This window comes from Dipodomys ordii, unplaced genomic scaffold, assembly GCF_000151885.1.
Source record: "Dipodomys ordii isolate 6190 unplaced genomic scaffold, Dord_2.0 Scaffold113, whole genome shotgun sequence".
Lineage (NCBI taxonomy): Eukaryota > Metazoa > Chordata > Mammalia > Rodentia > Heteromyidae > Dipodomys > Dipodomys ordii.
The window spans coordinates 3,428,021-3,448,668 of record NW_012267329.1 but is presented as its reverse complement, the minus strand read 5'-3'; the positions used below and the strand labels follow the sequence as shown (position 1 = coordinate 3,448,668).

At 40.2% G+C, this 20,648-nt stretch overlaps 1 protein-coding gene across 1 annotated transcript in view; it reads left to right on the top strand.

Annotated features, from left to right (window-relative positions):
• Positions 1 to 20,648, top strand: part of Ipo7 (importin 7) — a 71,482-nt gene that overhangs the window by 38,811 nt on the left and 12,023 nt on the right. Inside the window, exons 7-18 of the mRNA XM_013028777.1 lie at positions 802 to 896; positions 1,021 to 1,105; positions 3,206 to 3,340; positions 4,788 to 4,887; positions 7,171 to 7,247; positions 7,651 to 7,767; positions 10,595 to 10,684; positions 11,071 to 11,236; positions 11,668 to 11,828; positions 14,374 to 14,502; positions 18,216 to 18,282; positions 18,367 to 18,492. Of these exons, the coding sequence (XP_012884231.1) occupies positions 802 to 896; positions 1,021 to 1,105; positions 3,206 to 3,340; positions 4,788 to 4,887; positions 7,171 to 7,247; positions 7,651 to 7,767; positions 10,595 to 10,684; positions 11,071 to 11,236; positions 11,668 to 11,828; positions 14,374 to 14,502; positions 18,216 to 18,282; positions 18,367 to 18,492 (1,348 nt within the window). The remainder of the gene's footprint in view (positions 1 to 801; positions 897 to 1,020; positions 1,106 to 3,205; positions 3,341 to 4,787; positions 4,888 to 7,170; positions 7,248 to 7,650; positions 7,768 to 10,594; positions 10,685 to 11,070; positions 11,237 to 11,667; positions 11,829 to 14,373; positions 14,503 to 18,215; positions 18,283 to 18,366; positions 18,493 to 20,648) is intronic.

Here is a 20,648-nt window from a genome sequence, read left to right as displayed (position 1 = left end):
TTTGTCATGGGGCTTGAAGTCTGGGCTTGGATGCTGTCCCTTAGCTCTTCAGCTCAAGGCTAGCACTCTACCACTTGAGCCACAGCACCACTTCCAATTTCCTGGTGGTTAATTGGAGATAATAGTCTCATGGGCTTTCCTGCCCAGTGTGGCTTTGAACTGTGATCCTTAGGTCTCAGCCTTACTTGCATGAGCCACCAGCTGGTGGCCCAGCTTCTTTTGGCTTCTTTTGCTTAAAATATTCATGAGACTCATTCTTTTTTTTGGTGCGGGGGCTTGAACTCTGGGCCTGGATGCTGTCCCTCAGCTCTTCAACTCAAGGCTGGTGTTCTACCACTTGAGCCACAGTGCCACTTCCTGTTTTATCTGCTTATGTGGTGCTGAAGAATTGAACCCAGGGCCTCAAGCATGCAAGGCAAGCGCTCTACCACTGAGCCACCTTCCCAACCCCGTATTCATTGTTTTATAGTGATGGATTGCTCCTTCTTAATCCAGCTACTGTTCCCTTGTACAGATAGACCAAAATCTTTCCCATGTTGATAGATATCAAGTTGATGTTCAGATTTTAAGTTTAGAGATAGAGCCACTGTATGCTTTCATTCTTACATGAATACCAAAGAGTTGAATTGGGTCACAGAGTAAGTGTATGTTTAATTTTTTAAGTAATTCCAAAATAGCTTTCAAAGTAGTTAAATAATTGTTTGGAAAGGAAATGTATGGGAGATTCAGTACTGTATTTTCACTTCTTTTGCTTATTTTTTTTCTTATCTCTTATATCATTAAATAAACCTTTCTTTAAAGGAAACACTTCAAGTTGAAGAAGATGATAGACCTGAATTACCATGGTGGAAATGTAAGAAGTGGGCCTTACATATTTTAGCAAGGCTTTTTGAAAGGTAAGTTCTCTATATTTGGTAATTTCAGGTCATCTTTTTAAGATTTTGATTTTGTAAGTATAGATATATAAAGGATTTTAAAGAAATAATGGTCATATATATGTATTTTTTTTTGTTTTTTTAGATATGGAAGTCCTGGGAATGTTTCCAAGGAGTATAATGAATTTGCTGAAGTATTTTTGAAGGCATTTGCTGTTGGTGTTCAGCAAGTACGTCTAACACAGATTTTCTAAGTAGAAAAATGGCTTTTAGGTTTGATTTTTTTTTTCTTATTTCTAGTTTCTTTTCTTCCTTTCTTTTTGTTCTTGTGTAAGTCATTGGGTTTTATCTATAGGCCTGGCTCTACTACTTTGAGCCATGGCTCCACTTCTGGTTTTTAGGTGGTTAATTGGACGTAAGAATCTAACAGTCTCTCCTGCTCAGGCTGGCTTTGAACCTGAATCCTCAGATCTCAGCCTGCTGAGTAGCTAGGATTACAGGCATGAAGCACCAGTGCCTGACTTACTTCTAGTTTCTTTTTTCAGCTATAAACAGTATATTTGACCTTTGTAGCAGTTCTGAAACATCTTAGGTGTTAACTTTTTTTTTTTCTTTTTTTCCAGTCCTGGAGCTTGAACTTAGGGCCTGGGTTCTATCCCTGAACTGCTCTGTGCTCAAGACTAGTGCTCTACCACTGAGCCATAGCACCACTTCTGGCTTTTTCTGAGTAGTTGTTTGGAGATTAGAGTCTTATGGACCTTCCTGCCAGGACTGGCCCTGAACCATGATACTCAGATCTCAGCCTCCTGGGTAGCTTATTATTAAAGGTGTGAGCTACCGGTATTCAGCTGGTATTCAGTTTTTTGTTTGTTCTGGGCCTTGAACTCAGGGTCCCACACTTTTGCACAAAGTATTGTATATTATTATATTTTGAATGAATTTGCTATATATACATGGTTTTGTAATTTTTGTCATTTGAACATGTTGATTCATATAGTTCATGTAGACTTTCTGAATATCAATACATTTTACTAAATAATTATTTTTTATTAGTTGTATAAGGGAGTTTTATTGTGACATTTTCACATATCTATACAAATGTATCCTAACCAACCTCATCTCTTCTGTTCTCCTCCTACCCTGCCTATCAACCTTTCCCCTTCTTAAACAGTGTTTCATTTACGCCTTTGTTAGCCTTCCTCACTCCCATTGGTATCCACTCCCTTACAGAATCAGATTTACTTGCCTGTCCTCCATTTCTTTGTTTTTCCCTCTCCACTCCTTATCTTCCTAAATAGTTAGAATCAAGAAAGAAACACTTGGACAGGCTGAGTGTGGCTCAGTTGAGAGACTTAAAATCTAATGATAATTTTGCAAAAAAAAAAAATAACCACCAGTCTTATTAGAAATTTTTAATATCTTTTAATATTGGAAAGCTATCAAGCTAATGGTAATGATTCCAAGATTTGTCAAATTCTGATCTTTCTTTGAAAACTTGAATTTAGCACAAGTAACATGATATGTCAGCTCTTTGGAATAACATTTTTGAGAAAATTAAAAATAATCTGCCACCTGTACAAGTCCAAATCATTATTTGTCTGTAAGTTCTTTCAAAGAAAATAGTATATCATGGAATAGCAACCTTTTCATTGCAATTCAATTTCCAAAAAATACATTTCTCTCAACTATTGTACTTTGGTATTTACTGGGTATACTCATTTTAAAATCATAGTATTTCTGTTTTTTTTAAGACATTCTTAAGGAAAACTGATTCTACAAGTATGTGATTGTTATTTTAACTTTAGTTGCAGTACCACTTCTTTGATGGATGTTAGTCATTGGGAGGTATTAATACGTTAATGTCAGTTTTTTTAAGCAATTAACCTTGATCCACTTTAACCTTCCAGGCTCACTGCAAGGGTCTTGGCAACCACCAAATGTCTATGACTTACACTTTGAAAATTGATAGTTTGAAACAGCCAATAGAATTAGAACTTTAAAGACACATAAGTAGGTGACTGACTGAGTTAGGATTTTCTTAGAAGATGGTCAGTAAAATAAGGCTATGTCAGTAGGGAGCATATGGTTTTTTCCTTAGCCAGAAAGTAGGCCTTTCATACATTCTTAGGTCAGCATGTTTGTTAGTTAAATCCCTTGGGACGAAGAAATACAGTTCTCTTAACTTTCAAGGTTTTATTTTTAAAAGAATAGTTGTTATTTTGTGATGATGACTTTAGCTTTAAAGATTAATGTGAGATGCTTTTAATGGCTTGTAAATGGTTAAAGTTTCTCTGAGCTTAGTTTTGATTAAACTTCTTTTCCCTCCAAAGGTTTTATTGAAGGTGTTATATCAATACAAAGAGAAGCAATATATGGCTCCTCGAGTTTTACAACAGACATTAAACTATATTAATCAAGGAGTATCCCATGCCCTTACCTGGAAGAATCTGAAGCCTCATATACAAGTAATAAATTTCTAACATTTTTTAAAGATTATCAAAGCTTTTTGAGATGGAGTAAGTGGATTAAGAGTATAAAAATCAAATATGGTATATATCTTTTAATCAGGATGGGTGGTGATAAATTTTAATGATGCAAAACAGGTTATATTACAGTAGTTGAGGTTGCTGTGTATACATCTTTTTTCAAGCACATCCAACAGAATTGCTAAAAAAGTTGAAAATCGGGCTGGGAAGGTGCTCAGTGGTAGAGTGCTTGCCTTGCATGCATGAGGCCCTGGGTTCGATTCCTCGGCACCACATAAGCAGAAAAAGCTGGAAATGGGGCTATGGCTCAAGTGGTAGGGAGCTAGCCTTGAGCTGAAGAGCTGAGGGACAGCACCCAGGCCCAGAGTTCAGGCCCCATGACCGAGCCCCTCCGACCCCCTACTCCCTCCCCCCCCCAAAAAAAAAGTTGAAAATCATGTTGAGTTTTGTTAGTCTAGTTCTGGTGATTATTTACATAGAATAGAGAAAAAGAAGATTTAGCATTTGATGTTAATTATAAGTATTTAACTTCTTTTTAGTCTACTGTTGCATTTAAGCTTGCATTGTTTTGTGTCTGTGTGTGTGTGTGTCCATCTGTTCATGTCTATATGTGTGTGTCTGTGTATATTGGGGCTTGACTCAAACCCTGGTCACTGTCCCTGAGCTTTTGTACTTAAGCTAATGTTTCATTGAGCCATATCCCCATTTCTGGCTTTTATTTATTTATTTATTTTTGGCTTGTCCTGAGGCTAGAATTCAAGCTCTGGGCATAGTCCCTGAGCTTCTTTTGTTCCAGGCTACCACTTGAGCAACAGTGCCACTTCTGGCTTTTTCTATTTATGAGGTACTGAGGAGCGGAACCCAGGGCTTCCTGCAAACTAGACAAACACCACTAAGCCACTTTCGCAGACCTTTTTTTTTTTTTGCCAGTTACGGGGCTTGAACTGAAGCCTGAGTTCTGTCCCTGAGCAAAAGCTCAAGGCTAGCACTCTACCTTTTTGAGCCATAGTGCTACTTCTGGTTTTCTAGTGGAAGATTGAAGAGTCTTGGGGATCTTTTTTCCCACCCCACCCTCCCTCCTCTCTTTCCTCCTCCCCCCTTCCTTTCCCCTCCTTTATACTCCTAGGGACTTTTCTGCCTAATCTGGCTTTGAACTGTGATCCTCAGATCTCAGCCTTCTGTGTAGCTAGTATTACAGGTGTGAGCCACCAGCACCACGCAGCTTTTTAAATTATTAATTCCTTAAAAACTTGTTACAGAGAAGTCAAGAACTTATAGTCAATTCAAGAAAAAGTGTATTGGTAAAGTTTGGCATTAAGCTTTAGAATACATTTTATAAAATTATTTCTTTTTGAGTACTTAAAGGAGATATGACAGTTATATTTGAAAGCTGAAGGCTGTTACTTTTTTAACTTTTAAATTGCAGGGCATTATCCAAGATGTTATTTTTCCATTGATGTGCTATACAGATGCTGATGAGGAACTTTGGCAAGAAGACCCTTATGAATATATTCGCATGAAGTTTGGTAAGAAATTTTTACTTTCCAAACAAAATGTCAGGTAGCGATGGTTATATGTAGCCAACGTAAGATGTATTATTTTGTCCTTCTTGATACTGAACATCTTTATTAATAATTTATTATTACTAAGGAATTGTACATAAATCAGACAATGAGTATAATTTTTCTTGGATATTGTCACCCCTTCCTTTGTTTTCCCCTACTTTTCCCTTCCTGTCCCTGTCCATAAGTTATATAGTTTTTTTTTTACATCTTATATATTGAATATTGTACATTTATTTACCCTCCATTTCTTTGTCTCCCATAAACAAAACATGTTTTCATTTCTTGGATTTTTTTTTTTTTTTTGCCAGTACTGTGGCTTCAACTTAGGGCTTGGGCACTGTCCCTGAACTTCCTTTGCTCTACCACTTGAGCCACAGCACCACTTCTGACTTTTTCTCTTTATGTGATACCGAGGAATCGAACCATGGTTTCATGCATGGTGGGGAAGCACTCTACCACTAAGCCACATTCCCAGCTCATGGAATTGTTTTGTTAAATAGTATTTGAGATATTCAGAGGTGTTGGACTTTTGGGCTCCTTCCCTAAGAGTTCCTTCCTTGTTTGTGTGTAAGTACATACAGCACTGTTTTAAGTTACCATATCCAGTTGTAAACTAGCTTCCATATATATGCCATTTGTCTCTTTGAGCTTGGCTTACTTCACTTAACATGATTTGTTTAGGTCCCTGTAGTGATATAATGTTATTCATTCTTAATGGAACTTGAACTCAGGGCTTCATTCTCTTAACTGGGCCTTTTCCACTAAAGGGTGGTGATCTATCTCTTGAGCCACAGCTTTACTTCTGGGTTTTTCCTTATTAATTGGAGATGAGTCTCATGGACTCTCTGTTTGGTCTGATTTTGAACCATGATTCTCAGATCTTACCTTTGTGAATAGCTAAGAATACCGTGTTGGCCCTTGAGAGAGAGAGAGAGAGAGAGAGAGAGAGAGTGTGTGTGTGTGTGTGTGTGTGTGTGTGTGTGTGTTGCTGGTCGTGGGGCTTGAAGTCTGGACCTGGGCACTCTCCCTCAGCTCTTCAGCTCAAAGCTGGTGCTTTCCCACTTGAGCCACAGCACCACTTCCAATTTTCTGGTGGTTTATTGGAGATAAGAGTCTCCTGGACTTTGCTGCCCAGGGTGGCTTTGAACCGAGATCCTCAGATCTCAACCTCTGATTAGCTAGGATTACAGGATGAGCCACCAGCGCTTTTCAAATACATAATGAGAATTGAAAAAAAATGCATGTATTCCCTGCATGGAAGCTAAGAATTATAATTTGGCAAATATTGAGTGTTGGTTTTTCCTGCCAGATGTTTTTGTAGATTATAATTTTGCAACACTATTGTAAAGAAATGTTATTTCAATCTTTTGTATGAAAGAATGTTAGTGTTAAAAGTCAGTGGAGGGCTGGGAGGTGGCTCAGTGGTAGATCGCTTGCCTTGCAATGCATGAGGCCCTGGGTTCGATTCCTCAGTACCACATAAGTAAAAGTCAGTGGATTGGGTGGGGGGTCAGGGGGAAAATGGGAAGGGATGGGAAGGGGAAACAAAGGAAGAGTCTACAATGCTTGGTAAGAGATGTACTCATTATCTTGCCCATGTAATTGTAACCCCTCTGTACAGTATTTTCACAAAAAAAAGTCAGTGGATTAACATTTAATTTGTATGAAAACACATAGAATTCATGTGTGGTAACACATTGCAAGAGACTGAAGTAGATGGATCACTTCATGTTGCTATTGTATTATAGTGAGGCAGCCGCAAACTGAGACCTCATGTCAAAAACAAAATTATGTGGTATTATCTGAGTGTATATGTCTGTGTGTATCTAGGTCTCTCTCTGTTGCTTCCTTCATCTTCCCACTTTTTCCTGTAGTTGAACTGGGGTGTTGGTACATGGCTCAAAGTAGCGTCAAATCTGAGATTTTGCCAGTGGCTCATGCCTGTACTCCTAGCTACTAGGAGGCTAAGATCTGAGGAAAATGATTCGACACAAACCCAGGCTTGAAAGTACTGTGGTTCAAGTGGTAGAACACTAGCTATGAGCAAAAAAGCTCACTTAGGGACTATGCCTGGCACGTTGAGTCTCAGCCTCCTTAGTATAACAATTTATAAGTATGTACTAGTATACCCATGTAAGTGCCTTGTTTTTTATAAAGCATAACTTATAAATTCAATAATATGAAAATATTTTGCAAAGGTGTTAAATTACTGTTTGCTATTCTATTTTTATATTTCTTTTCTAGATGTATTTGAAGATTTCATTTCTCCTACCACTGCTGCCCAGACACTTTTGTTTACAGCCTGTAGTAAGAGGAAAGAGGTAAGTTATTTGATGTGCAGAATAGTTTTACTACATCACCAAAAAGTTACTCAAATATACTCTCTGTTTTAAATGTTAGCTATGTGAGTTGTTTGGCTAGTTTATTATTTTTTTTTTTTGGCTAATTTATTTTTAAAGAGCTGTAGGTTTGGGCTGGAAAGGTGGCTCAGTGATAAGAGTACTTGCCTTGCATGCATGAGGCCATGGGTTCAATTCCTCAGCACCACATAAGCAAAAAGAAAAAAAAAGCTGGAAGTGGCGCTGTGGTTCAAGTGGTAGAGTGCTATCCTTGAGCTAAAGGGCTGAGGGATAGCACCCAGGCCCAGAGTTCAGGACCCCGCCCCCCCCTCAAAAAAAAAAAAAGCTGTTGGTTTATTCAATCAAACATTATCTCTTAATTTAGGTACTACAGAAGACTATGGGCTTTTGTTACCAGATTCTTACAGAACCAAATGCTGATCCTCGGAAAAAAGATGGAGCTTTACATATGATTGGCTCTTTAGCTGAAATACTTCTGAAGGTATTTCTTCTTTACATCTGTTTGTATAAGTATTTAAATTACCAGTTTTCCTGAGAAACAGTAGTTATAATTGTTACCACTTTCCCTATCTAATTCCTAGACATTTTCATTACCTTGAGTTGAAAATTGTATACATTAGCAGTTACTCTGTTTTATACCAAGTCTCTAAGCCCAACCTACTCCTATTCCAAATTTTGTCTCTAATCAGGTAGTAATATATATTTTATATATATATATATATATATATATTTTTTTTTTTTTTTTTTGGGGGGGGATGGGGCTTGAACTCTGGGCCTGGGCGCTGTCCCTCAGCTCTTCAGCTCAAGGCAAGCGCTCTACCACTTGAGCTACAGCGCCACTTCCGGTTTTCTGGTGGTTTATTGGAGATCTCAGCCTCCTGAGTAGCTAGGATTACAGGCGTGAGCCACCAGCGCCCGGCTTTATATATATTATGTAATATACTGTTAACATGCTTCACAACAAATCTTAAGAACATTACACTAAATCAAAATGTTACTGAAAACGAACATATTATATATAATATATATAATATATATGTGTTCTATGTATGTGTGTGTGTTAAGACCTAGCTACACACACACACCTCAGATACCCACATAATTTTGTTTTTGAGATGTAGTCTTACTTTGCTGCTGCCTGAGTATATATTTTTTATATATTATATAACTATATATTTTGTTTATTTTTTTTGGGTCTGTGATCCCTCCAGGATCCTACATGGCATTTAATTTTCATGTCTTAGGTTAGGTCTTCTCCAATTTTGCAAGTGCTAGTCAGTTTTTAATGTTTATTAATGTGCAGTTCAAATATTGTCCGTATTTTTGTTTGTTTTGCTATAATAGAGATTAAACCTAAGTCTTGTGTATGTTAAGTGAGTACTGTACTGATCTATAATTCTAGTCCTTAGTGTTTTTTTGTTTTGTTGGTTGAAGGGCTTGAACTTGGGGCCTGGGTGCTGCTCCTGAGCTCTTCAGCCCAAGGCAAGAGCCCCTCCCACTTGAACCATAGTGCCACATCCAGTTTTCTGGTGGTTAATTGGATATTAGAGTCTCCTGGACTTTCCTTGCCTGGGCTGGGTTTGAAATGGGATCCTCAGAACTCAGCCTCCTGAGTAGCTAGGCATTAACTAGGTGCCCAGCTATCTTTTAGAATGTATCTCATTGCATAGCTCCAAGCAGACCTGAACTTGTTGTACGGCCCTGGCTGTTCTCAGACTTTAAAGCCACTTTTTGAGTGTTGGGATTACATATGTTTTATTAACACTAGATTTTGTAATTGCTTTCTAATTCAAACATTCAAACAAAAATTTTAATTGAGGGGCTGGGAAGGTAGCTCAGCGGTACAGTGCATGTCTTGCAAGCATGAGGCCCTGGGTTCGATTCCTCAGCACCACATAAACAGAAAAAGCCGGAAGTGGCGCTGTGGCTCCAGTGGTAGAGCACTAGCCTTGAGCTGAAGAGCTGAGGGACAGCGCCTAGGCCCGGAGTTCAGGCCCCATGACCGGCAAAAAAAAAAAAAAAAAAATTTTTTTTTTAGTTGAAAAACATAAAAATGTGCTTAGTGTACCTGAGGCCAGAGCATTTTGACATCAAAGCCATCCTCTACTATTTAGTGATACTCTGTCTTCATCCCCTCCGTAATATAATAATACTCTGGGCACTGGTGTCTCACACCTGTAATCCTAGCTATTCAACGAAGCTGAGACCTGAGGATCACCGTTTGAAGCCTGCCCTGGCAGAAAAGTCCCCATGAGACTCTTCTTGCCTCCCAATTAACTACTCAAAAACTGGAAGTGGCACTGTGGCTCAAGTGGTAGGCCTCTAACCTTGAGCACAGAAAGGTTTAGGGACAGTGCCCAAGCCCTGAGTTCAAGAACCACAACTGTAAAAACAAATAGATTTTTTTGGTTATAGGTCCTAAAAAGGTATCAATATAAGTGTGTATTTGACATCAATAGTCACTTTTTGCTTGAGCCATGCCTTCAACCATTTTTGTTGTTGTTTGGTGCTGAATTTAGGGCTTGAACTCAGGGCTTGAGCACTGCCCCTAGCTTTATCTTCTAAAGGCTAATGCTTGCTCTACCTCTTGATCTATACCTCCACTTCCACCTTTTTGATGCTTAAATGGATATAATAGTCTTATCAACTTCCCTTCTCAGGCTGGCCTTGAAACAGTTTCAAATATCAGCCTACCTTTGTAGCTAGGATTATAGGCACTAGCCACCAGTAAGTGTCCCAGAACCTGGTTAGTATTTGGGGGAGAGAGGTGCTTGGGCTTGAACTCAGGGCCTAGGTGCTGTCCCCAAGCTTCTTTTGCTCAAAGCTAACATTCTGCCCCTTGAGCCATAGCTCTACTTCAGCTTTCTGGTAGTTAATTGGAGATAAGAGTCTCATAGACTTTTCCTTCCTGGACTTGCTTCAAATCATGATTCTCAGATCTCAATCTCCTGAGCGGCTAAGATTATAGGCATGAGCCACTGATGCTGGGCTCTAATACTCTTGTTGTTGGCTGTAGGCCTGAACTCAGGGCCTGGGCACTGTCCCTGGGCTCTCTTTTGCTCAAGGCTAGTGTTCTACCACTTGAAGCCTCAGAGCCACTTCAGTTTTCTGGAAGTTAATTGGCAATAGTCTCCCAGATTTTCTTGCCTGGGCTGGCTTTCAACAATGATTCTCAGATTTCAGCCTCCAGAGTAGCTAAGATTTCAGGTGCTCAGCTTTCTAGATGTTGTTTTTAACCCTTGTATATCAGCTTGAAAATTGAGATAATGATAGTTGAACTATAATAAAATAAGTGTTTGTACTTACAGAAAAAGATCTACAAAGATCAAATGGAATATATGTTGCAAAATCATGTGTTCCCTCTATTCAGCAGTGAACTAGGCTACATGAGAGCAAGGGTAAGTTTTGAAGCTACATTTTTAATATATTTGTATCTCAAAATGTTTTTGTATTGAAACTTGTTATATATTCACTTTAAAAGTTATTTCACTTACAACTTAAGTTTAAAATAAATCTTTAAATGGCTACTACAGTGTGTGCATAGTTTCCATCTGTGTCTGGTAGCACAGTCTGTCTGTGTTTTGCATTCAGACCTTGCTATTCACACAAAATCGTGTAGCCAAAAAGCAACTTGGGATCATAGTACTGGTCTAGTGTTGTCTGTTTGGACACACCTACCACTGGCCAGCCTCCAAATTCCCGCACACAGAATTCTGGAAAGAGCTTGGGTTGGGACGTAATTAATGAAGATAATTATAGCCTATCAGTGTTTTTTTTTTTAAAGGCTTGCTGGGTTCTTCACTATTTTTGTGAAGTGAAGTTTAAAAGTGATCAGAACCTCCAAACGGCCTTAGAGCTGACACGAAGATGTCTGATTGATGATAGAGAAATGCCTGTAAAAGTAGAAGCTGCGATTGCACTTCAAGTATTGATTAGCAATCAAGAAAAAGGTAAAGATTTGTGTATCAAAAACAATGAATGTCTTTACATATGATTTTTACCAGTAGAGTTAGCATATTTATTATGTAAAATACTTATGAGTTTTGTTTTGTTTTTGGTCGGTTGTGCGGCTTCAACTCTGGGCTTGGGCACTGTCCCTACTCTCTTCAGCTCAAGGCAAGCACTCTACCGCTTGAGCCACAGCACCACTTCCATACTTGTGAGTTTAATAGTTATGAGCTGGGAAGGTGGCTCATTGGTAGAGTGCTTGCCTAGCATGCATGAGAAACCCTGGGTTCCATTCCTCAGTACTACCTAGTGGTGCTGTGGCTCAAGTAGTAGAACACTAGCCTTAAACAAAAGAAGCTCAGGGACAGTGCCCAGGCACTGAGTTCAAGCTCCAGGACCGGCACACAAAAAATATTTTTTTTTTCTCTTACAGCTAAGGAATATATCACACCATTTATCAGACCTGTAATGCAGGCTCTTCTTCATATTATAAGAGAAACAGAAAATGATGATCTTACCAATGTCATTCAGAAGATGATTTGTGAATATAGTGAAGAAGTTACTCCTATTGCAGTAGAAATGACACAACATTTGGTATGTAATCCTCTTGACAGATTCTTTGTTTTGTGGCAGTACTGGGGCCTCACACTTTTACTTAATACCATTGTTTAACCATTTGAACCACACCTCCACTTCCAGCTTTTTGCTGGTTAATTTGAGGTAAGTATCTGATTTGACTGGCAGGTATGATTTCAAAGCTCAGTCCTCAAATCTCAGCCTCCTGTGTAGCTAGTCTTACACGCATGAGCCAACAGTACTCAATTTGGTATATTCTTTTTTTTTTTTTTTTTGATCTGTCTTTGGGCCTGAACTCTGGGCCTGGGCACTGTCCCTCAGCTCTTCAGTTCAAGGCTGCACTCTACCACTTGAGCCACAGCACCACTTCCAGCTTTTCTGCTTATGTGGTGCTGAGGAATCGAACCCAGGGCCTCATGCATGCGAGGCAAGCACTCTACCACTTAGCTACCTTCCCAGCCCCATTGGTTTGGTAGATTCTTTTTTTATTTTAATTTATTTTTTACTTTTATCTATCTATCTATCTTGAACTCTGGGCTTGGGGGCTGTCCCTGTGCTCGTCAGTTCAAGGCGAGTGCTCTACTGCTTGAGCCACAGTGCCACTTAACAGTTTTCTAGTGGTTTATTGGAAATAAGAGTCTCACAGTCTGGTCTTTCCTTGCCCGGGCTGGCTTTGAACCGTGATCCTCAGATCTCAGCCTCCTCAGTGGCTAGGATTACAGGCATGAGCCACCGGCGCCCAGCTGGTAGATTTTTTTTTTTTTTTTTTGGGTCCGGTGGTGGGGCCTGAAATCTGGGCCTGGGCGCTGTCCCTCAGCTCTTCAGCTCAAGGCTAGCGCTCTACCACTTGAGCCACAGCACGACTTCTGGCTTTTTTCTTTTTTATGTGGTGCTGAGGAATCGAACCCAGGGCCTCAGGCATGCAAGGCAAGCGCTCTACCACTGAGCCACCTTCCCAGCCCCCCGGCTGGTAGATTCTTAAGTAATTTATTTCTCACTTTGTTCTTTTGGAGAATTGTCTTGAGCTAGTATGCCTTGAGCATACTAGCCAAACACTTTTATCACTTAGACCATTCTGCCAGCCCTGTTCTTACTTTACAGATAGAAAATGTGAGTATGCCAGGCCCAGTAGCTCTCACACCTGCAATCTTAGCTACTTAGGAGGCTGAGATCTGAGGATCATGGTTCAAAGTTAGCCCCGTCAGGAAAGCTCATCAGACTCTTATCTCCAATAAACCACCAGAAAACTGGAAGTGGAACTGTCATCCTAGTGGTTGAGTTCTTGCCTTAAGCTGAAGAGCTGAGGGGCAGTGCCCAGGTCCAAAGATCAAACCCCACAACTGACAAAAAAAAGAAAGAAAGAAAGAAAATGTGAAGTATTTAAAGGTTAAATAACTTGTGTATGGTAGAAACTAGAGTTTATAGTCTTAATTACTTAGGCTGTATATAGCATCTCTGTTGTTTTGGAGTACTCAAAACAATGAGTTTGGTTTTAAACAGAAAAAATAAACAAATGTGATTGGAAGGCTTATATTAGAATACTGTATGTAATATGTTACCAGTCTTTTTTATTTTTCATTACTGGCGGTTGTTGTTTGTTTTTTTTGTTTTGTTTTTTTGTCAGTCGTGGGACTTGAACTCTAGGCCTGGGTGCTGTCCCTGAGCTCTTTGGCTCAAAGCTAGCACTCTACCACTTTGATTCACAGCGCCACTTTCTGTTTTCTGGTGGTTTATTGGAGGTAAGAGTCTCAAGGTCTTTCCTGCCTGGGCAATCCTCAGATCTCAACCTTCTGAGTAGCTAGGATTACAGGCTTAAGCCACTGGTGGCTGGACATTACTGGAGTTTTGGACTCAGCTTCTTGCTTGCTAGGCTAGTGTTCTACTTCCTGCCAAAATTTTTTTCTATTATTTGAGCTCCCTGAACTTTTAGGCTATCATCTTGTCTCAGCACCATGACTATCTAGGATTACAGGCACTTTGCTGTGCTCATCTTTAGCCTGTACTATTAATAAAAATATTTATATATTACGGTCATTACTTATTTGCTTTATTTAACTCAACATTATCTCTGAAAACCCCTAAATGATATGTCAAGAAAGGCCAAGAGTTTATTTTCTTATCTAGTGGCAGAATAGGATCCTTTGATTATAGAGCCTAAGCTTATAAATTCATTAATCACCTGGGAGCCATTCATTTGTTGTGCTGTCCCAGGAAAAACATTGACTCTTGCCTATAATATTTATTATTCAGGATGCTGAGATCTGAAGGATCATGGTTTAAAGCCAGCCCAGGCAGAAAAGTATAAGAAGCTCAATTCTCCAGAATAACCACCAAAAAGCCAGGCTGTGAAGGTATTATACAAGTGGTAGCAAAGTCCAAGCCAGCCTGTAGCATGTATGTCTGAATTCTGAGTACACAGAAGGTTGAATTAGGAGGATTATGCATTTTGAGGCCAGCCAGGGCTACATAGTGAGACTCTATCTCAGACAAAATAAATCTTTGGCGAAACTGTTAATATTGCTTCAGTGGTGGATTTGAGTTGCATTTTCTCTCTCCACTCTAGGCAATGACATTTAACCAGGTAATCCAGACTGGGCCAGATGAAGAAGGAAGTGATGACAAAGCAGTTACTGCTATGGGAATTCTGAATACAATTGACACACTTCTTAGTGTGGTTGAGGATCATAAAGAGGTAAGATAATGGTTCAGTGTTGCACAAGTTTTAGGGAAGGGCATTTTATAGTGAGTATTCAGTGGTTTTGGGAAGGCTTTGACTTAGGTAATTAAGACCATCTCAACCATTTTGATGTGGGCATTTTTAATTAGTTTTTCAAAAGATACAATTGATAGCTTAAATATTTAAGTTCCAAAAAGCTAGGTAGGTTTAGGAAGCAGGTATTTGTTTGTTTGTTTGGGGGTTTTTTTGTTTGTTTTTTTTTTTGTTTGGTAGGTCTGGGGCTTGAACTCTGGGCTTGGGTGCTGTCCTGCGCTCTTCAGCTCAAGGCGAGCACTGTACCACTTGAGCCACAGCGCCACTTCCAGTTTTCTAGTGGTTTATTGGAGATAAGAGTCTCATGGGGGGGCTGGGAAGGTGGCTCAGTGGTAGAGCGCTTGCCTTGCATCCATGAGGCCCTGGGTTCAATTCCTAACACCACATAAGCAGAAAAAGGCTGGAAGTGGCACTGTGGCTTAAGTGGTAGAGTGCTAGCCTTGAGCTGAAGAGCTAAGGGACAGCGCCCAGGCTCAGAGTTCAGGCCCATGACTGACCCAAAAAAAAAAAATGTCTCATGGGCTTTCCTGCCTGGGCTTTGAACCTTGATCCTCAGATATCAGCCTCCTGAGTAGCTAGGATTACAGGTGTGAGCCACCGGCGCCCAGCTAAAATTTCATCTTTGTGTTGTTGTTTTTTTTTGGGGGGTGGGGGGGTCCAGTCGTGGGGCCTGAACTCTGGGCCTGGGCACTGTCCCTCAGCTCTTCAGCTCAAGGCTAGTGCTCTACCACTTGAGCCACAGTTCCACTTCCGGCTTTTTTCTTTTTGCTTATGTGGTGCTGAGGAATCAAACCCAGGGCCTCATGCATGCAAGGCAAGCGCTCTACCACTGAGACACCTTCCCAGCCCCGATTTCATCTTTTTGTGTCTCAGGACTTTTGGTTCCCTGTTAGGTTGTGTTTCTAGGTTCCATAAGTATGGTGATACATTGTTAAGTGTACTATCACCAATTTTCATTTAAATATTACTTTGGGACAACTGGTTTCCAGGTCCTGCTGCTCACTCTTCCTGTGTGATCTTTATCTTTACTAAACTAACTATTTAAAAAAATTGGTTTGGCTCAGTGCCAGTGACTATTAGGTTATGTTTCTCTGATCCAGAACTGTGATGATAACTTGTAAATACTCTACCACCAATTTGCATTTGAAGTTTACTTTGGTTTGGCCCAGCATCAGTGCCTCATATCTGTAATCCTAATTACTCAGCAGGCTACGATCTGAGAATTGTCATTCAAAGCCAACCTGGGCAGGAAGTCAGCCTTCAATTAATCACCAAAAATCCAGAAGTAGAGCTGTGGTTTAAGTGGTAGAGTACTAGCCTTGAATAGAAAACTAAGGAACAGTACACAGTTCCTGAGTTGGAGCCCCACTACCAACATACAGAAAAAAGTAATTTTGCTTTGAGAAATTCTGTATAATATATAATAAAATTTACCAATAACCATTTAAGCAATTAACTAGTGTTAATATACATTCAAATTGTTCTGCAATCATTATCATTCTCTTTGCCTCTCCCCCTCCCCCACTCGGTCATGAGGCTTGAAATCAGGGCCTGAGTGTACTTTGAGCCAAAGCAACAGTTCTGCTTTTCTCTTGGTTAATTGGAGATGAGTCTCATGGATTTTCCTTCCTGATCTGGCTTCGAACCATGATGCTCAAATCTCAGCCACCTGAGTAGCTAGGATTACAGGTCTGAGCCACCAGTTGTCATTTGGAAAAATAAGGGAATAATTTGGAATTTTAGATGTTGAATTGGCTAAAGCATACAAAAAAATAAAGGAGGGCTGGGAAGGTGGCTCAGTGGTAGAGCATTTGCCTTGCATGCTCGAGGCCCTGGGTTCGATTCCTCAGCACCACATAAGCAAAAAGAAAAAAGCCGGAGGTGGAACTGTGGCTCAAGTGGTAGAGCGCTAGCCTTGAGCTGAAGAGCTGAGGGACAGCGCCCAGGCCCAGAGTTCAGGCTCCACGACCGGACCCAAAAATAAATAAATAAATAAATAAATAAAAATAAAGGACAGAAAACAAACTGATTCTACTTACCCATTACCTAATTTATTGCATTTTAGCATTTTTACATTGTTTTCTTAAGATTTTATTTCCCAACAAAAATTAATTCAGCCTCTTTCCTTTTTTCTTCCTCTCCTTCCTTTTTCCATTGATGTAGTATATTGAATATGGGGCCTCATGTACACTACACTGAGCTACACACCAGATCCAGCAGTTTAAGATACAGTTGAATCTTGTCCCTACTTCCTTCCATTCCCTAGGAGTAACTACAGTGTGAATTTTGTGTTGATAGTTTCAGTGCAGATACATCTGTTATAAAGCTTTATATTCTGTCCCTGTCTCTCTCCCTCTCACCCTTTCCCTTTCCCTGTCTTCCCTTTCCCCTCCTTCTCCCCCTCTCTGTTTGTCTGTCTCTTTTTGTGTGCCAGTCTTGGGACTTGAACTCAAGGTCTAGACATGAGCTAGCATTCTGCCATTAAAGCAACAACTCTACTTTGGGCCTCTTCTCCCCCCCCCTCCCCCCTTAATTAATTGGATATAAAGAGTCTCTTGGACTTTGCTTCCTATGTTAGCTTTGAGCTTTGGATCTCAACTTCCTAAGTAGCTAGGATTACAGGCTGGAGCCACTGGTACCTGGCTAAAATTTTGTATTATAATTGAAGAAGCCATAAAAACCCTTGCAAATTTTCTTTAAAAGTTGGGAATACATTATGTACTATTTAAAATGGATGTTATGTTTTTATATTTGATTGGTATATACATTTATTAATTCTCATTCATCTCTTAATATTCTGATGTCCAGGCTGGGATGTAGCTCAATGGCAAAGTGGTTGTCTTATAAGTATCATGTCCTGGATTCAGTCCCCAGTACCAAAAAATATTCTGATAGCTTTCATAGATTTGGAGTCCAATTGAGGAGCTCATTAATAAGTAAAGAAGAATTTGTATTTTCTTTTCATCTTGATTGGGTGGGCCCTGGGTTCACATTTTCATAGATCAGTATGTAATATAACTTGAAAAATGAAAACGACTGTTGGCATTGGAAATGACTATTGACATTAACTTCTTCAAATCATTACTCTTTTATTTATTTTATTTATTTATTTATTTATTTTTTGGTCCAGTCATGGGGCCTGAACTCTGGGCCTGGGCGCTGTCCCTCAGCTCTTCAGTTCAAGGCTAGTGTTCTACCACTTGAGCCACAGCGCCACTTCCGGCTTTTTTTCTCTTTGCTTATGTGGTGCTGAGGAATCGAACCCAGGGCCTCAGGTATGCAAGGCAAGCACTCTACCACTGAGCTACCTTCCCAGTCCCTCATTACTCTTTTAAATCACTGTGACTTGATTTTTATTTGGTCCTAATTGGTCTATACTTACATACTTTGAAATTACATGTCCTGTTTTCTCCAGAATGTTATTTTTTATAAATAAGGTAGGTAATTTCTTGTGGTTTTCTTACAGTAATGATATTACATGAAATTTCCATTTTGAATTGGTTCATAATTTCATAATACATGTCAGTTCCAAATAGACAAATAATAATGTCTTAATATTATATTTATCTGTAGTAAAATATTTTACTATTTTAATAATTCCTTCCTTATTGTTCCCCTTCCCCCCCTTTTTTTAGATAACCCAGCAGCTTGAAGGAATCTGCCTACAGGTCATTGGTACTGTTTTACAACAGCATGTCTTAGGTATAATAACTCTAATTGTGTTAAGCATTTAGTGCTAGTTTATATGATTAAGATTTTTATTGATGACTTGGTATTTTCTTTTAGAATTCTATGAGGAGATCTTCTCCTTAGCACATAGCTTGACATGTCAACAAGTGTCACCACAGATGTGGCAGCTGCTACCCCTTGTATTTGAGGTCTTTCAACAGGATGGCTTTGATTACTTCACAGGTAAAGTCAAGTTACTGGGGAAATACTAAGTAATTTTGTGCTCCCACTCTCACTTTTTAATTTTAATTTATTATTTGAACACATACTCTTGAGTACTTAACTTTTTAAAATATTTTTATGATTTTTATAAATTTTTATGCTGGTCCTTGGGCATGAACTCAGGATCTGGGTGCTGTTCCTGAGCTTCCTTTCCTAAAAGCTAGCACTCTACCTCTCAAGCCACAGCTCCAGTTCTGGCTTTTTTGATAGTGTTGGTGGGGTTTTTTTTGTTTTTGATTTTGGTCAGTTGTGGGGCTTGAACTCTGGGCCAGAGCGCTGTCCCTCAGCTCTTCAGCTCAAGGCAAGTGCTCTACCACTTGAGCCACAGTGCCACTTCCGGTTTCTGGTGGTTTATTGGAGATAAGAGTCTCCTGGTCTTTCTTGTCTGGGCTGGCTTGGACTGCAAGTCCTCAGATCTCAGCCTACTAAGTAGCTAGAATTACAGGTGTGAGCCACTGGTGCTGAGCTGTTATTAATGTACTGTAGCACCTAGCTATAGTGTAGGTGTTTTTTGTTTGTTTGTTTGTTTTTTGGATCCGGTCGTGGGGCCTGAACTGTGGGCCTGGGGGCTGTCCCTCAGCTCTTCAGCTCAAGGTTAGCACTCTACTACTTGAGCCACAGCGCCACTTCTGGCTTTTTTCTTTTTGTTTATGTTGTGCTGAGTTATTGAACCCAGGGCCTCAAGCCTGCAAGGCAAGTGCTCTACCACTGAGCCACCTTCCCAGCCCCTATAGTGTAGGTTTTTGATAAGAGTCTTAGATTTTCCTGCCTGGCTTGGCTTTGAACTGTGATCCTCACATCTTAGCTTCCTTCATAGCTAGGATTATACATATAAACCACCAGTGCCTGGGTAACATTTTATTAGCAAATAACAGGTCAACAAGGACCTAAAAGCATTCTGTTAATATTATAGTTAGTGTTCTTTAAAAAAATACACTCCAGCCGGGCGCTGGAGTAATCCTAGCTACTCAGGAGGCTGAGATCTGAGGATCGCGATTCAAAGCCAGCCCGGGCAGGAAAGACCATGAGACTCCTATCTCCAATAAACCACCAGAAAACCGGAAGTGGCACTGTAGCTCAAGTGGTAGAGCACAAGCACTAAGCAAATAGAGCTCAGGGACAGTGCCCAACTTTCAGATTCAAGCCCTGAGTGACACAAACGGAAAAAAAAAATCTATGTCTCTTAAAACTCCAGTAAAAACAGGAGTTTTATAAATGTTTTGAGCTGGGTGTCAGTGGCTCACACCTGTAATCCTAGCTACTCCCGAGGCTGAGATCTGAGGATTAGTTCAAAGCCAGCCTGGGCAGGAAAGTCTGTGAGACTCCTCTCCAATTAACTACCTGAAAACCAGAAGTGGTGCTGTGGCTCAAGTGGTAGAGGGCTTGCCTTGAGCTGTAGAGCTAGGTACAGTGCTCAGGCCCACAGAGTTCAAGCCCCACAATCTACCCCCTGCACCCTTACCCCCCCCTAAAAATTAATAATGTTTTGAGTTTGAGAGTGCTTGGAGCTTACTTTGGGCTGGTTTTCTGATATCAGAAGAAGCGCCTTTTCTGTCCCAGTTGTCTTTGGAAACTCCCTCTCCCCTCCTTAGCTTTCTGTCTTGTGAACAGCTAGGATTTCAGGTGTAATCAGTGCTTGGCTGACATCTGAATATTTGTGTATACTGGTTCGAGGGCTTGAACTCTACTCCTCTGTGCTATCCCTAAGCTGCTTTGCTCAAGGCTAGCCCTCTATCACTTGAGCCATATCTCTTCTTTGGCTTTTTGCTGGTTAATTAGAGGTAATAGTCTCCGGCTGGCTTTAAATTGTGATCCTCAGATCTCAGCCTCTTGATTAGTTAGGATTACAGGCTTGAGTCACTGTTGCCCTTTATAATTCTGGATTGAGTTTTTTTTTAGGTGGTGATTGACCTTGAATTCAGGGCCTGGCCATACTGTCCCTGAACAGTTGCTGAAGACTGGTGCTATGTCACTTTGAGCCATGGTGCCACATCTGGTTTTCTGGTGGGGCTTACTGGAGGGGCTGGGAAGGTGGCTCAGTGGTAGAGCGCTTGCCTTGCATGCCTGAGGCCCTGGGTTCGATTCCTCAGCACCACATAAGCAAAAAGAAAAAGCCG